The sequence below is a fragment of the Vitis vinifera genome, chromosome 10 (genome assembly GCF_030704535.1).
Source record: "Vitis vinifera cultivar Pinot Noir 40024 chromosome 10, ASM3070453v1".
Lineage (NCBI taxonomy): Eukaryota > Viridiplantae > Streptophyta > Magnoliopsida > Vitales > Vitaceae > Vitis > Vitis vinifera.
The window spans coordinates 6,567,016-6,584,822 of record NC_081814.1 but is presented as its reverse complement, the minus strand read 5'-3'; the positions used below and the strand labels follow the sequence as shown (position 1 = coordinate 6,584,822).

At 37.1% G+C, this 17,807-nt stretch overlaps 2 protein-coding genes and 1 long non-coding RNA gene across 3 annotated transcripts; all 3 read left to right on the top strand.

Annotated features, from left to right (window-relative positions):
- Positions 1–1,593: 1,593 nt before the first annotated feature.
- Positions 1,594–8,778, top strand: LOC100253877 (protein DEHYDRATION-INDUCED 19 homolog 4). The gene is made up of 5 exons (XM_002279399.4): positions 1,594–2,063; positions 2,176–2,315; positions 5,015–5,092; positions 5,217–5,500; positions 6,607–8,778. The coding sequence occupies exons 1-5, from the start codon at positions 1,979–1,981 to the stop codon at positions 6,713–6,715; spliced, it is 696 nt and encodes a 231-aa protein (XP_002279435.1). The 5' UTR covers positions 1,594–1,978; the 3' UTR covers positions 6,716–8,778.
- A 2,263-nt stretch (positions 8,779–11,041) lies between these two features.
- LOC100852845 (uncharacterized) lies at positions 11,042–12,332 on the top strand. The gene is made up of 2 exons (XR_786724.3): positions 11,042–11,720; positions 12,035–12,332. It is a non-coding gene; the product is annotated as an uncharacterized LOC100852845 (long non-coding RNA).
- A 1,376-nt stretch (positions 12,333–13,708) lies between these two features.
- On the top strand, positions 13,709–16,813 carry LOC100248771 (pentatricopeptide repeat-containing protein At5g04780, mitochondrial). Its single transcript, XM_002273674.5, has one exon. It carries the CDS (start codon positions 13,811–13,813, stop codon positions 16,610–16,612), a length of 2,802 nt encoding a protein of 933 aa, XP_002273710.2. The 5' UTR covers positions 13,709–13,810; the 3' UTR covers positions 16,613–16,813.
- Positions 16,814–17,807: the final 994 nt, after the last annotated feature.

The window sequence follows — 17,807 nt, the reverse complement described above, 5'->3', positions numbered from 1 at the left end:
TCATAATACAAAAGAAAGTTTAGATGGATTTGAAGGTGTACTCAAAGAATTTACAAGTGAGAAATCAATGTTCTTAGAAGAAGAGCTTGAAATGAGAGTAAAAATATTATTTTGTTTGAATGTAGTTGTTTTATCATCAATAAATGCCTTAAGATTCTTTAATTTATAGGTTTCTAACTAAAAAACCTAGAAGGTCACAACAAGGCCTCAATCGATTCAAATTGAGTTACAAGTGATTGTTAGGGTTCTTAAGCTCAACAAAAGGTGCGATCGATCCTCGATTGGTCCTTGATCGGTTGAGGTTATGTCTCAACCAACTAGACCCAGGTAGCGGAAGAGATAAAATATAAAAGCACCCTTGATCGGCTCTTGACCAATCAAGCACAATTAGTTGAGCCGATTCTTGACCCCTTCAATTGATTGCATTGTAAAGTGTTTAAAAAACCCAATTTGAGGTTTGAAACTTTCAGTAATTTGTGTACACCTTCTTACAAACCTTTTATAATAAGTTTTAAAAAAATTTAACTCAAAATTTTGAATCAAAAAAAAGATTCGTCTATTTCCTTGATAAATAATTTGTTTTAAGTTTAAGGATAAAAATAAATCTTTAAGCGCATAAAAAATAATTTAGGCCTAAGTGCACCAACAAATGTCATCTTATAAATTGTCCTAGGTCACTTCAAGTTTTCAAAAGCATTAGGTTTTCACGATATTGATTTTCTTCCATGGTTACTTGAATTTTCTTTATATTCTTAAAATTAAACTTGAAAAACTTCACTTGATTTGAATTATTAATAACTTTAATCTTATTTTGTAATCATCAAAACCTAATTAGAATAATCTTTAAACTAACAGCTAAAAAAATAAAAAATAAGTTCAAGGTATAACAAGACGAGATTAAAACACAAAATAATAAGACTCATATATAATACAAATGAATGAAACTTCGGTAAAAAATAATAAAACCTAAATTATATAGATATCATAACTTCGTTGGAGATGCTTTTTTTTATAAGTATCGAAAAATTGTTTCCCAAAACCTTTAATAAGACATTTATATTTATATATATTAGTTAAAAAAAAGATACAATGATGTATCTAACCACACCCATAAAAATGGTAGAAAATATTATATCATAGTTCATGTCGCCTTCCTTATGATCAAAGCAGGCTGGTATCCTAAATTGCATAGCTAATCTAGAACCAAAAATTTGTCACATGAACCTATGTTTAACAATCAAAAGTGGGCAGGTTCCTCTGGGCCTTTTTGCACCATAGGTTCATATAGTGCGATAATTTCATGATTTATCCTACTAGGCTCTTATTGGGCTTTTTGCACAATTATAATAATATTAAAAAATTGGACTACCAAAAATAATTCAATTTTTAATAAAAAAAAAAAAATATTGATTTTTTTATATTTTTAATTTAATAATATTATGCTGAAAATAGAGAGAGTAGCAGTAATAATTGCCTCACACGTCATCATTTTCCATCAACTGTGGGAGGGACCGTCTTAGCTTGTCTAGGCCACGACATCATCGTAAATCAAATGTATGAAATATCTAAATTTTTAACCCCACAAAACAGGCAAAACTCCAAAGATTTCTAAACCAAACAGAAAATCCGACATTTTCTCGTAATTTTTTCTCTACGTCAGCTTCGGTCATACCCACAAGCCCTTGTCTCTCTGAATCTCAGCCTTCCCTGTATCGACATGCATCCCCAAGAAAAGGTCAAATAAATCAGAAAAATAAGCGTCGACATTAACTTCTCACGGTTTCCTTCCTCTCTGTCTCTCCCCACTTCAATCCTCAAATCATGTCACCATAATTTTCGTTTTTTTTTTCTTTGTTTTTCCTCTTTCTGAGGAAAACCCAATAAATATCTATACAGCTGAATCAACAACATTTCTACCGTTAAGTACTAAGAATATTTATAGAAGTTCATCGTTCTCTGTTCATCCTCTGATATTTCGATGAACACTGATTTTTGGGCTTCTCGTCTCGCTGCCGCGAAACGGCAGTACGCGTTGCAGCACCACCACAACAGCTCCCAACTAGGTTTGGTTTTTCTTCTGATATCCATGGATGTGCGTTTGCTGTTCTCTCAAGAAAACTGAGCTTTTTTTTTTTTGTTCTTTTTTCTTGTTTCTGTATTTCATTTTTGGGTTAGATCGGTTGAGCATCGATGATTTCGAGGTTGAGGACGAGGCCCGTCCCGATTTTCCCTGTCCGTACTGTTACGAGGATTACGACATCGCCTCTCTGTGTTCGCATCTCGAAGACGAGCACTCGTGCGAATCAAGAGTCACTGTACGTGGGTTTGCTTTTCTTTTTTATTAAAAGGGCTATTTCTTTCTTTTTTTTGGCGAGACAAGCTTTTTATGTTTGAAATATGTGGATGGTTTCTTTGATTTGGCTTTTGTTCGATATTTATGAATCCTGTTCTAATTTTAGCTTATTGTTCTTTTTTTATTCTTTCCTTCATGTCTGGCCCGAATTCCTCTTACTTGTTTGCATCAAATGGATTAATTTACTTTTGATTCTACTCTATATATGTGATTTTCTGTTTTGGGAAATGGCCTAAGGCCAGAATTTATCCCTCTGTTGTGAGTTTTTGTTTTCATTTGTGCTTGAGACCAGAATTTATCCCTCTGTTGTGAGTTTTTGTTTTCATTTGTGCTTGAGAGTACTGCAAAAGCTCTTACCTTCTTGGTCAAATCCAATGAATATTGCTATTTGGTTGGCATTTGGCAATCCGCAGAGAGGATTGATCCGGTGCTAGTATTGTTTCCTTCTATAAATGTGATTGGGTTATGATGGAAGAGAAATAAGTCAAGCTCTGTGGTCAGTGGTGCCTTTATGATCAAACAGACTATGAAGTGGGAACTGGGAACCATGTCACCCTATAGGCTGTGATGGAGTTGCTAAAATATGTTTGCCTGTTTGTTTTTAGTTTGGACACTACAGTTCACATCATGTTTATGGGAGTGTTATACCTCTTAAGCTTTGGAAGGTGCTATATCAATCTTCTCGGTTTATGTTGTCACCATGTTGCAGTTCTAAAAATATCATTGGGTTTTGTTATGTGAATAAGTCTATATACTCTATCCTTGCAGAGTGGTTGATAGCATATGGAAATCTTATATGGTCAGATGCTACTTTGGCAATGCTCACAAGTGGCTCAAGAAAAGGGTTGTGAGCGTAACCTGATCTGTCTTGTAAACTTGACATGACTGATGACTCCCCATATGGTGCCCGTATATTCTTTTCCTTCCACTTACAGTCATGCCCTATTTTGATGGGCATGCCCCAAATTATTCACTATTTATGGAATCAATAAAATACAAATTGCCTTTTCTTGTTGACGGTGGATAATTTTAGAATCTTTGGATGCAGAGATATGTTTCTATGTGTAGAGCATAGAGCAATTGTGGCTAGAGGTTAGAAAAGACAGGTCCAGATTGACTTCAGTCAAGTCAATGTCTGCTCAGCTGCCCTTGACATGCAAACTAGAGTGTGAGATAATAGAACAGCCTGGGATGTTGAAGTCCTTGTCATACAAACTAGAGGGTGGAGATAATGGAGAGTGTAGGATCTCAAAGATGTCTACATGAAAAATAAGGTCAAATATACTTTACTCCCCTTTTCTTACGCTGCTACGCATACTGGAACGATCAGGGCATTTTGACATGGTAATGTAGATTATTCTGTCTAGGCTGCTTCTTATTGCATAGGTTTCTACCTGTGCATTGTCTAGGCTAGGATGTTGATTACTAACCTGACAAGAGACAATTAACAGCTTTGAACCCTCATGCTAACTTCAGTTGTCTGAAGAACTTCCCTATCAAGAGAGGAAGAACTGCTGCCATATTTTTTGGTACATCCTAAATATGCAGTTTCAACTTCTTCTCCAAAAGCACTCATTGTTAATTGAGCTGATCCTTCCATTCTTTTTGCTCCTGAAGTATGCCCTTCTCTCCTTTGATACTTTTGACTGCTGCTTTTCCCAAATAGACAAGCATACCGCAAGATATGAAGAAAAAGTGGCAGCGGCATTGAGGCCACCAGCTCTCCAATCCTTACACTAACTTCAGTTGTCTGAAGAACTTCCCTATCATGGAGGAAAAATTGCTGCCAGTATTTATTGGCACATCCTAAATATACAGTTTCAACTTCGTCTCCCAACACACTCATTGTTAATTGAGCTGGCCCTTCCATTCTTTTGGCTCCTGAAGTATGCCCTTCTCCCCTTTGATACTTTGGCTGCTGCTTTTCCCAAATGGACAAGCACACTGCAAAATATGAAGAAAAAGTGGCAGCAACATCTAGGCCACCAGCCCTCTAACTATCAAGTCAGAATGGCTACTACCTTTCACTGGGGAGAGAGTTGGATATTCCTGGCATAACTTCCATCTCTATGAATCATGCTCAGTGAGGAGTTGGTAACTTGTTTATTGCTATGAATTCTGAATTTGAATTCTTGGTCAACCCATTATTTGCTCTCTCAGGATGAGTTCATGAAGATCACATATTCTTCCTTTGCTGAATTTGAGTTACTTTGCAACTGAGGCTTTCCCAGTTGTGTTCTCTCTCTCTGTATGTTGATGCAGAAGGCAGTTCTCTGCTTGTTGTTCTTGGTGTAATTTCCTCACTGCACTTCCCTAGCACAAAAGATCAATTTATTAGTCCTACTTCCCTTCTGATATTTAGGATATATTTATTATTCTGTATTGCATCTATCAGTCTTATTGAAGGGCTGCTCTGCAGCATTCCTTGTTTTCATTTAGTTCTTACTCAACACAGGAGAAGGTTCTGTTCAACAGGAAGGGATAAGAAAATTTATAAAATAGAGAAAGATATGAAATGCACATTTTGATTGTTCTTGCTAGTTCCTTTGTGGTTCCTGAACTGCTAAAATTGGTGAAGGATGACATGTTTAACCAGTTTGTAGTCTTGACCAATGTTTTATGCTAAACGTGTCTCATGCTGTATCCATTTTATCCATGCAGGTTTGTCCCATTTGCTCTGTTAAAGTTGCACGGGACATGCTAAGTCATATCACCCTGCAACATGGACACTTATTCAAGATATCCTTGTAAATGGAGATAATTATTCTGTGTTCCTCATTTGTTTCCTTTCTGAACCGCTGGTTGGCTATAAATATATTGTCAAATTAAGTTCCCACCAATGTTTCCCTTAACTGAAGATTACTTGCAGAGACGTCGCAGATTACGTAGAGTCGCAATTCCTAGTAGTCAGGCACTGTCTCTCCTTGGTCGGGATCTTCGTGAGGCCCATCTGCAAGTGCTTCTAGGTAGTGGGGGATATCGGTCAAGCATTGCTAATGCATCTAATACGGTTACAGATCAATTTCTTTCATCACTTGGTTTGAACTTCTCAGCAACTGAAGCAGAAGAAATTTCAAAATCTGTGTCATCCAGTGCTGAGGACACTTCTACTATGAAAGCAGTATCAGCACATGCTTGGAAATCAAGGTACTGAATGAAGTTTTGTTTGGTCAAGCAAGCCTTCACTTTTTCTATCAACTTTTCAACTCCATATTTAGCCCTTATCAGTTTGATTAGCTTTATCAGTTGTCACTTTAGCACTACTCTGATATTCAAAACATACATTAAATTACCTGTGCAGGAGCTCTTTCACCAGTGGGGCTTGATACCCTGGTTCACCATGGGTGGGGTTTGGTTCTACTAATTCTGAGATTCTGAACCTACTCAAGTAGTGCTAACCTCTTAAGTTGATATTGTCCAGTACATCTCCTCAGGGAAAATTTTGAAAATTGAGTTGTAGATTCATAGATGTAGGGTCATGAGAATATGACATTATTTTTCTTTTCATAGTTTAGTCAAGACAGAGCTTCTTTACTTGGTATTTCCAAGATGAATAATCATTGAAAAGACTGAAGTGCCTTGCTGCTCTTTTCTCCTCCACTCATTTCGTTTTCTTCTCTTTTCTTATCAGCCATTTCTACATCTGTCCTCTGTTTGTCCTCTTCATCTCTTTCTTCTCTGCCTTTTTGATTGAGAGGCTAGGAAAAGGACTTTGCCCCCCTATTTTTAAATTTTGTTTCCCATTACTTCTTTTTCTTCTCAAATTGAAGGAAATAAAGGTAAAGGTCTTTCCTTTCCCCAAACACAAAGTTCATACTTTTCATGTTTCCAAGGGCTGATACATGGTCTCTTTTTCTTATTTTGAAGAACCTTAGCAGAGACCACTTTAATGGGGCTTATCCTCATATAATCTCCCATGGTAAATTTGCCTAAATAATGTAATGCACTATTGTTATGTATTGCCGTATTGGCATCACTTTTACAGTTTTACCTAGCCTCATTCTAAACATTAAACACCAAAAGTAATTTTCTTTCTTTGGAACACCTGTAGCATACAAGGAGTTTATCATTTCCATATACACTGAGGGTCATGATGTCGGATTAGTTTTGATAAAAGACTGGTTTCTGATGATGAAGAATTACTCAGAACTCTCATGTTTGAGATGTTGGATACCTGCTCAAGCTCATGCGCTATTTGTCTTTGGATGTGTGCTTAACATCTCTCCCTTTCTCTCTCTCTCTCTCTCTTGCAGCTTTGATCCTTCTTTGAGTTATGAAGAGCGGGAAAGAAGGATGAGACAAGCTGCTGGAAGAGCTGGTTTTGTGCAAGATATACTTCTCTCTACTCTGCTAGCTGACTAGTGGAATCTAGTAAGTTACTACAAAAATAATGATTAATGATCTGTTCAGTAATCCTGTAAGTTGTACTTTTAGGTGGGATGCTAATGGTTTTTCCTCAGTTGACAACCCTCAATACATGTAGTTCTTATTGAAGCAGCATCGATGAATGTTTGATCATAAAATTTCTTCCCGTTTAGCTCTCTATCAATCAGATGTGTTCTATCTTTTAACTACACTCTCCAGAGAGATAACGGTCTTCCGGATTATTGAAAATCCTACTATCTGGGATCGTTATTTTGCAAGCTGAACCCTTCAAGCTTGAAACCAATCTGTAGTATGGCAAAAACAAATGGAGCTCTGTGCTCTGGTTGGTTGCTGAGAAGTGAGAAGGGGCAGATGAACAGATGACTTGTGTTTGGATGTTTACTTACATTCCAATGTATTACATATTAAATGATTTCTCCACTGAAACCCAAAATATTTGTCATTGGAGCAGCCTTTATAATGACAATTCCATTCCTATTTTGTATACGCTTTACTGAAACAGGGGCAAAAGGAAGGGGAAAAAGGATTTTCAATAAACAAGTTCTGACTCTTAACTCTCCACTGCATTTTTTTATTGTATCCAGTCGTAGTAACTAGGAACAACCTCTGGGTTGGAGACATTCAATTTTTCTAGTGCTGTGGGCGACAGCTTTGCTTAGATCAGACAACACAATTTCCATGTGATGGTTGAGGCGGGGGGGGGGCGCCCGAGGCCTTGAACAAGAGGCGTGTCAGCCCTTTTCGCCCAGCAGTGCCTAAAAAATTGTGCTACTTTAGTGCAAAAAAAGGACAGAAACTCACCACGTTTAACACGATGTGTCCATCTCAGGGGCTCACCCTGAGGAGGCAACCCTCTGCGCGCGGTGGCAGGGTCAAAAGAAAAACATATTTTATGTTCGCGTGCTATGAATATGATTGCCCATGAGCCACCCTGTCGCTACTCTCCTCCTTTAATCAATCATCAAGTGCCTGTTACCTTTACTCGCTTATCTAATTAAAACTAGCATACTTGCTTTTGGGTGGCACACTGAGCCTTTCAGCTTTCACTGCCTCTTGCAGGAGCTACTAATCCCCATGCAGCTCCTCCATTATTTTATCTCGGCTGCTCTTCCCATCCATTCAATGCTCGTGCTTGTGGTTCTAATGGGAAGCGAGTAGGTCAAATTTATGTACCTCTGTGGAGATGAGTGGATGAGTGGGGACATTGTAAGTGATAAGCTAGAGTGGTGCTTCGCACAGTGTGCCTCATTACACGACAGCGTAACCGACGCAAGGAATTTGTTGGTATTGCATCGTCATCCATGTGCCAACCTGAAAAAGATTGGCTCTATGTTGACTAAAGATGAAATGCGGGCATCTCCATCCGCCCCTACTTCGATAAAAGGCGGTCTAGGCCTTGCTCCTGTATCCACAAAGTTGTTCACTATTCTCTCCCGATCCAGTTTTCCTCTGCCCTCTTTCAACCCTCCAGAAGGGTCGTTGAGCTGATGCCGCGAGTACCCCGGCCATCATTTTCTGATCCCCAGAATGAATTAGATTTCTTCAATTTAGAAGATGAAGGCAGTGTCAAGGGAAGATCCCTTCTCCAAAAAGAGGAGATCTCGTGCAGCAAGCCAATCTTAGGAATGGATGGTGTAGGAAAAGGTTTTCTTTCTTATCTGTGGTACACAAAAGAGCTGGGAGTTGTTCTGCAATCTCGGATCATAATTGTTTACGTCCATAGTAAGGAGAAGTATGAAATATGAATGTATTTATAATATGAAGGTTTGTTCGTAATAACCTCATATTATATTAAATACATTCATAATATGATTTTTTTCGAGAAGAATGAGCAAACTCGATACATAAATTAGATTTTATATCTAATTTAATTTAAATATTGAAGATTGTTCCGTTTCTATAAGTTTTCTCTTATCATGTTAAAGATGATGTAATTTTAAGTATAAAATGATAGGGATATAGAGATATTGTATATGAGATTGTATTGGATAGCTGTTGATTTGTTATGGAATGATGTAAGCTAGCTGCTGTTAACACTACTTTCTGGATTTTAGAACCTTGTGGTGCATGTTTGATGGCTTCAATCTTGATCGTCTGATCCCCATGGATGCGTTTGCTCACTTGAGTATTTGCAGGCGGATAATGGATGAACCTTTATTTTGTATTTAATTTATCACTAAAACCAAATAAAAGTGCTTTGCGTGCCTTCATACTTTCTCTGTTTCACAGAAAAACAAAAGAAAGCAAAAAGATGCTTCAACTCCAGTTTTTTTCCTCAATTAACATTGTCTTTGAACTTTATCTCTTGGCACATGGTGTCATGATTGGAAGTGTCTTTTCCTTTACCTAATGAAACAAGTTTTTGAAATGGACACTCTGTTCATTGAGGGTACAAAATAATTCATTTCAACTTCTGAGATTATGAATAGGTCATGGCATTTTAAAGATTTTTCTTTTTCTTTTTTCCTTTTTTGTAATTTTTTTTAATTATTATTAAGTTTGTGGAGGCTAGTCCAATTCTCAAGCTTCGTTTTGCTTTGATGTACCAACCAAGATAAATCTGGAAAGCATAGTCACTTGATTTTCAATTCATTTCAATATGGCCATTAATGTAAGCAGTACTCATCAGAGTCAACTGCTGATACTTGCTAAAGAAATTGATTGGTGAAGGTGGAAGGGCAAGGCCTACTAATGGGAAATAAAGTATTTTTAATATGGTCCTACAACATAGCATTTATTTGAGAATCGAGCATCTTGGCCAATAGGCTAGGTAGGGAGTAACGTCCACAGCCGAAAAGGGGCATCCCTGCCAAATTGATCTACGCTCTAGTATCGTCTGTTCTAGTGAATTCTTTTGAGGGAAAAAAAATATGCTTTATTAGAAATTTAGAGCCCAACCTAAGATCAAGATACACAAAACAAAGCAGGTAGTGGATGGTATGGAGAAGGGTGATCCAAGCTCTATGGAACCCAGTGTTGATGCCTACGCAGCGAGAACCCCAAGAAAACAATAATCTTGCAAAAAAGGGTGAACCTCACGAACCACCCTTTTGCTCCTTTTGGGGTTGGATGGCGAAGTACACCAAGGAGCAGCCAGGAGACACGTACGAGGGAACCGGTGTCCGTCCCATGGACCAAGTATACCATGCAGGTCATTTTAGGGCTGCAACTTGGACGGTGGTTAACATTGATAGCTAACTCAACCCAATCCCAATAAAGAAATAATCAACTTACTTAACCCATCTTTAATTCGAGTTGAAATCGAGTTAAATTAAATTAATCAGATTAAACTCAAGTTAATTGGGTTATATGATTCAAAATTTATTTATAATAATTTTTTTTTAACTATATATATATAGTTAAAGCACATCATATCATTATAATTTGATATACTTTTTTAAAATTTAAAAATAAAATAAATATTATTATAATATTAAATCAGGTGTTTATGTTAGGCTCGGATTGTTTCAATCCTAACCCTGAGTTCAACTTTAATTGAGTTTGGATTGAGAAAATTTAAAATTTAACCCCAAATTTAATCCAAATAATGAGAATACTTATCTAAACCAGTTCAAACATCGGATGAGATGAGGTTAGGGTTAGGTCAAGCCAATCCCTCCAACAGTTCAAGTAAAATCAGGGCTGCCTCCGTCCGTCGTCTCGTTCGGGATTGGTATTTGTTATTACTACATTTTAGTCCTTTCAGCAGCTCAAATGATTGTAACGAGTGACACTACCAAAGCTGTGGATTTTAGTAAAAATCTTTTATGGCATTGTTTGAGTCATAACTGCAAAACGAAATCATTTTATTCTTGTGCAAGGTTGACCGCTCAGCTTCCATAGATAGCTTAGGTTTCAAGAAAATAAAATTTCACCCTTGATCCTGGCTTTCCCCGCGCATTGAATGATCCCTAGAACTCATATATAACCATGGAATTTGGAGAATAGTAATTGACGCAACCAAATTGTGGTAGAGGTTAGTTTGGTGGGCAAGGAGGCAGGTTGCTTACACATCACACTGCAATAGAACTCACCAAACTTCCCCTTAGAGAGAAGAACCCTCCGGCCTTCGTTTCTGCTGAACAGTTTGCTGTTTGACTCCCACCAAACACTTGGTGGATGGATGCAACATGACATCATTCTTTTATTTTATTTTATTTCGATAACCACTAGCCCCTGTATAATGAATAATTTCAGCAAATATAATTAAGTGGTCTTAATTTTATAGAAAGTATCTTATTTAACCCACTTCAAAAATCCAACTTTAATGTCAAAAATAAGCCATTGATAAGAAGAGCTATCAAGAATCTAACATAAGAATCCCACTATGAAATATCATGTGAGGAACATTTTCATTAGAATCATCAGGGTATTGTGATTAAACCCTGATTTTGACCAAACAGTGTGCCAATTTGGCTAAATTCATGAACCAAACCAGACCACCGACTAACATATATAAAAATAGCAGAAGCCCAATAGCCACTTGTTCCCACGGTCGGCGCGGTTAGAGTAGAATAATGTAAGACGCCGTCAGCCGGTGTGTGGTACCCCGTACCCAACACCTTCACCGACTAGCTGCTTCCCTTCGCACATTTTGTAATAATAAAAATTAAAATAAGTGAGGAGACTGTTAGGGGTTTGGTTAGTTTGGTATAATTAGAGTGGGACCGTCAGGGGCCGGATATAGACGTTGAGTCACCGCTCCATTCGAGTCATTTTCGGATTTTCCTATAGCCCCGCCCCCCCTCTTTCTTTAAGAACCAGCCAGAAACGTCTTTCTTTCTTCTCTGCTCTCTGGTATCCGGTTTCCTCAACCTTCTTCTTCTATTCAAACCCCACGGCCGCCAGGGAAGACCCGGAGTCGTACGGAGATGATGGTAGAGTTTTTTCTTCTAGGGTGTACCGGAGTTGTTGTGTTCCTCCACGGAGCCAATTTCTTCTTCCACGTTCTCTCCAACCACATGGCCATCCGATCTCTCAGGTACTCGCTTCTTCTTCCATGTATCTCTCGCATTCAACTTTCAACTCCCAACTTTGTTTGTTTTCATGGAAAATCCCTCCAGGTAACATTTTCCCGAGAAAAAAAAAAAAAAAAGTCAGGCGTAAATGAAGATTCTCTCTCTCACACAATAGGAGGGTTTCGGTTTTTCGATCATTTTCCCAAGGATTTAATTGGAATTCTAAAGAATCATAGAACAAATTAGTGTAGTATTAATTTATTTTTTTTAATGATGAAATTATGGAGTGAAAAGAAATGGTAAATTTAGTTTTATTGTGTTTGGCAATTGTTTTCAGTTTCCTGGGATTTGCTGGATGGTAGTAGATGGCGAGGAAAGATGAAGAATTGAAGGGAAGTCCATGGTCGGTGGGTGATGACACATTGAAAGTCGGGGAAGGCACCGCCTGGCATTAAGTTTTGTAAATACTTTTGAGCAAATATTAATAATATTAGTGACATTAAGAAACAGATGAAATACATTAGAAATAAATGGGAGGCTTTATTCAGTGACTTGTAATAATCCATCTGCACTTAATCAATTTCAGACCGCACGTGATATGGAAATAATATTTGCTTATCCTTTTATTTTTTCAATTCTTAACTCCCCCATTCATAAACCTTTTATGGGTTAGCTCGGTTTTCATAGTTTTAAAACGTGTGCATAAAATTAAAAATACATTTATGAATATTATTATAAATTTTCTCTCTTATTCGATATGATTGGATAACACAACTTATCAACCATCATGAATAATTTAATTTTTCTCATACAAAATGTAAAGGAAAATTTTATATAGATTTTTTCTTCTACTTTCTTTCCTTTGAATATTAGCAACCAAACACACCGCAATGGTTAAAATCTTAAAATCAAGGAAAGAATCTTCTATCTGCTTTGTCTGTTGGGAAACGGCAATAAGATATGTAAGCTCTTTGTTCACTTTAAATTATAAGGTTCCTGTTATACAACTCAGCCCATGAATGGAGGCTGAAAACAGACAAGGGGAAAATTGTCAAACAGGTCATATCTAGAAATTATTGATACTGAATTCTGAATACCATTTTTTCTAATTAATTTCAAAGTGTCAATTGCATTGTATTTATTCCACTTTTCTAGTACAAGAATGCCAACATGACAATTGCAAGAAACTTCATATAAATTATTCAAATTATTTTAATAAAATTAAATAAAAGTTAATCACTAATAATAAAGAGTATGATTTTGATTCCATTATCAACAATCAATAAATAATTTTAAGAGTAAATGGACATTTCCATTTAAAAAAAAATATTATTAAATAAAAGGTAAATGCCAAGAATTGAGGTTTGGGTAACACTTAAATAAATTCTTCATATATTATAAAAATAATTTTTATATCATATGGAGCAAATGCACTCTAGCTCTCAACTTGCATGCTACTCTATGTCTTGAGCTTGCACTTGTTTGTGCAAAATCTAGTAAGCTTTGAGTAAGCAAACTACCAACATCCAAAATTTTAAAAATTTGTCTATCATACAATAAAAAGGGGTAAAAAGGGAAGTAGAAAATAAAATAGATATTTTGCTTTGATATTTTTATTAATTGTTATATTAATTCAAGGGTTTAAGGGTCAAAAGAACTTCAATATACTAAAGGCTTCTTTAAAAATGTTTTTGAAAACAGTTATTTTTCAACTTGTTTTTTATGTTTCTAAATATTGTTTTAAAAAATAAAATTTACATATAATTTTTTTAAAAAAATTATTCTTATGCCAAATTATGATTGATAAATTTAAATAATTTATTGATTTTTATCAGTTTTATGAATAGTCAATATAAGTACATACAAATTAATAAATATTTAATTGATATGAATATCATAAATATATATAGGGAGAGAGATTCAATCTCTACAAGTACAAAAACCATGAGTTTATTAACTACGATAATAATCTAATAAAAATGATATAAGTATGGGTGGTTTAACCTAGTTCAAAAAGTATCACCTAGGAGAGTCACAAAACATCTGTAAGTTTTTTTTTCATATTTATGATGATGTACAGTTTGTGGTGGTGAATTCATATGGGTCATGACCCATGAAGCTTTGGCGCCACCATTCCTTCCAGAAACCTCTTCATCAACGTCTTCACCTGCCTTTTAAACCAGCCCCTAAACTCATTCAGACCGTTCCTCAATTTAGCCAAGACCCACAAACCACTGCTATACTAAACTTAATTGACAAGGGCAATTTCACACCCACTTCTGTATCCTACTCCAAACTCTTGTCACAATGCTGTACAACCAAGTCTTTAAGGCCAGGACTTCAAATCCATGCCCACATTACCAAATCTGGATTGTCTGATGACCCAAGTATTCGAAACCATCTGATTAATTTGTACTCCAAGTGTCGAAATTTTGGGTATGCCCGGAAACTGGTTGATGAAAGTTCCGAACCGGATTTGGTTTCTTGGTCTGCTTTGATATCTGGGTATGCCCAGAATGGGCTTGGTGGAGGAGCCCTTATGGCTTTTCATGAAATGCACTTGTTGGGCGTTAAGTGTAATGAGTTTACATTCTCGAGCGTTCTTAAGGCTTGCTCAATTGTGAAGGATTTGAGGATTGGGAAGCAGGTTCATGGGGTTGTGGTGGTTTCTGGGTTTGAGGGTGATGTGTTTGTTGCGAATACTTTGGTTGTTATGTATGCAAAATGCGATGAATTCTTGGATTCGAAGAGATTGTTTGATGAAATTCCCGAAAGGAATGTGGTCTCATGGAATGCGTTGTTTTCTTGTTATGTGCAGATTGATTTTTGTGGAGAAGCAGTTGGTTTATTCTATGAAATGGTTTTAAGTGGGATAAAGCCTAATGAGTTTAGTCTTTCAAGCATGGTGAATGCTTGTACAGGTTTGAGGGATAGTTCTCGAGGAAAGATAATTCATGGATATCTGATAAAGCTTGGATATGATTGGGATCCATTCTCAGCAAATGCACTAGTTGATATGTATGCAAAAGTAGGGGATCTTGCAGATGCAATTTCAGTTTTTGAGAAAATTAAGCAACCTGACATTGTCTCTTGGAATGCTGTTATTGCTGGTTGTGTTCTTCATGAGCACCATGAACAGGCTTTGGAATTGTTGGGGCAAATGAAAAGGTCAGGGATATGTCCAAATATATTTACCTTATCAAGTGCTCTGAAAGCTTGTGCAGGAATGGGGCTTAAGGAATTGGGTAGACAACTGCACTCTAGCTTGATGAAGATGGATATGGAATCAGATTTGTTTGTGAGTGTTGGTCTTGTTGATATGTATTCCAAATGTGATTTGTTGGAGGATGCAAGGATGGCTTTCAATTTGTTGCCAGAGAAGGACTTGATTGCATGGAATGCTATCATTTCTGGATATTCACAGTACTGGGAAGACATGGAAGCCCTATCCCTTTTTGTTGAGATGCACAAGGAAGGGATAGGATTCAACCAGACAACTTTATCTACAATCCTCAAATCCACAGCTGGTTTGCAGGTTGTCCATGTCTGTAGACAAGTTCATGGACTTTCTGTAAAATCAGGGTTTCATTCTGACATTTATGTTGTAAACAGCCTTATAGATTCTTATGGAAAATGTAGTCATGTAGAAGACGCGGAAAGAATTTTTGAAGAATGCACGATAGGAGATTTGGTATCTTTCACATCTATGATAACAGCTTATGCTCAATATGGCCAAGGAGAAGAAGCTCTAAAGCTCTTCTTGGAAATGCAAGATATGGAGCTTAAGCCTGATCGGTTTGTTTGTAGCTCTCTCTTGAATGCTTGTGCAAATTTATCAGCATTTGAACAAGGAAAGCAGTTACATGTACACATCTTGAAGTATGGATTTGTATTGGACATTTTTGCTGGGAATTCTCTTGTTAACATGTATGCCAAATGCGGAAGTATAGATGACGCTGGCCGTGCTTTCTCTGAGTTAACTGAGAGAGGGATAGTCTCGTGGTCTGCGATGATTGGAGGACTGGCTCAGCATGGACATGGGAGACAGGCCCTCCAACTATTCAATCAGATGCTTAAAGAAGGTGTTTCTCCCAATCATATTACTTTAGTTAGTGTCCTTGGTGCATGTAATCATGCAGGTTTAGTGACTGAAGCCAAACTATATTTCGAATCAATGGAAGAGTTATTTGGCTTTAAACCAATGCAAGAGCATTATGCTTGCATGATTGATCTGCTTGGCCGAGCAGGGAAAATAAATGAGGCAGTGGAACTTGTGAATAAAATGCCATTTGAAGCCAATGCTTCAGTATGGGGGGCACTTCTTGGTGCTGCAAGAATCCACAAGGATGTTGAGCTGGGCAGACGTGCTGCTGAGATGCTTTTCATTCTAGAACCAGAAAAATCTGGTACCCATGTTCTTCTTGCTAACATTTATGCATCAGCTGGCAAGTGGGAAAATGTTGCGGAAGTGAGAAGATTAATGAGAGACAGCAAGGTGAAGAAGGAGCCTGGGATGAGTTGGATTGAGGTGAAAGACAAGGTATACACCTTTTTGGTTGGAGACAGAAGCCATTATAGAAGTCAAGAGATATATGCAAAACTTGATGAGCTGAGTGACCTGATGGACAAAGCCGGATATGTTCCAATGGTAGAGATTGACCTCCACGATGTGGAGCAAAGTGAAAAGGAACTTCTTCTCTACCACCACAGCGAGAAACTTGCAGTGGCTTTTGGGCTGATCGCAACTCCACAAGGAGCTCCTATAAGGGTGAAGAAGAACCTTAGGGTCTGTGTTGACTGCCATACTGCATTCAAGTACATCTGCAAAATTGTCTCAAGGGAGATTATTGTGAGAGATATCAACAGATTCCACCATTTCAAAGACGGTTCTTGTTCTTGTGGTGATTATTGGTAACATTCTTGAGGTAGCAGTACCCTCCTTTGCATTAGAAGTGTATGCTAGCCATTCAATTCGCATTCATCATGGCATAGTTATAAACATTTTGATAGTCTACATAAAACATCGTCTTCTAATACAAAACAGGATAAATTTTGTCGCCATCTGATGTATTTATCAAATACAATTTCAATAAATGACAAGTTCTTTTTTCCCTTCTGAGATAAGTGAGTTTATTTATATTTTTATAAGTATAATTGTTGCTTGCCTTCTCTGCCCTGCTCATCCCCTTCCTCCTCTTCTGCTATTCAGTCGAACATGCTTGATCTCAAGTACACGCCTTCTGATGAAAAAGAAAACGTTTTCTATCTCTATAAATCCTGTTGAAAATTTTGTTTACGTTATTTGTCTAGGCTTGTCATTAAGGCATCTTTTGTGTAATATTCCTTTCTTTTCATTCTCTACCAACTCTGAAGGTGCTAATTATACTCTGTTATATAGACTCAACTTATCATTCTATGCTTGCTCTCCCTAATGAAGAACGAAATTATGAATGCCTCTAAAGGCAAAAGGCAAATGGCTGTTTAATTTTCACAAGTGGTGATCTAAAAATAAAGCTGTCTAAGAATTACCTCATGTTACTCCATTTTAAATGGAATCAGTAGCAGAACCATGTTGAACAGAGTATGAAGAACCGAGAGGGAAAGGAACTGAAAATGCAAGCATACACAAGAAGAAGACATGGATGATGTTGCAATGGAGCTGTCAATACAGACATTGGGTGTATTAATTGCTTAAAGCAGCAGATCGTTGCACATGCAGCCTGGCTTGGTTAATCTTTGTGTAATTTCTTCTTGCGGGATTTATGATTAACCTTGCTGAAAGTACTCTGAAAGCCCCCCAGGTTTCTTCAGTTTGGAGCCAATGGAATATGTATATGAGCATATATATTAAAAGAGAACTCATCAGGCAAAACATCAAACTTTATTTGCTCAATAATAGACGAAAACCCTCTAGCAAGATGACTTCATTTGCACCATGATTAACCAAAACCCAACAAGACAAGTTGAACAAGACTCACCGCATGAGGCCAACTGCCACTGCATCATTTCAAAATCGGAAGGCCAGAAGATACATTAGCATGTAAAAGATGAAAAATATTTGCTCAACGATGCTCGGTTGGTTGAGGTAGAATAAGAAAAAAAATATGCTG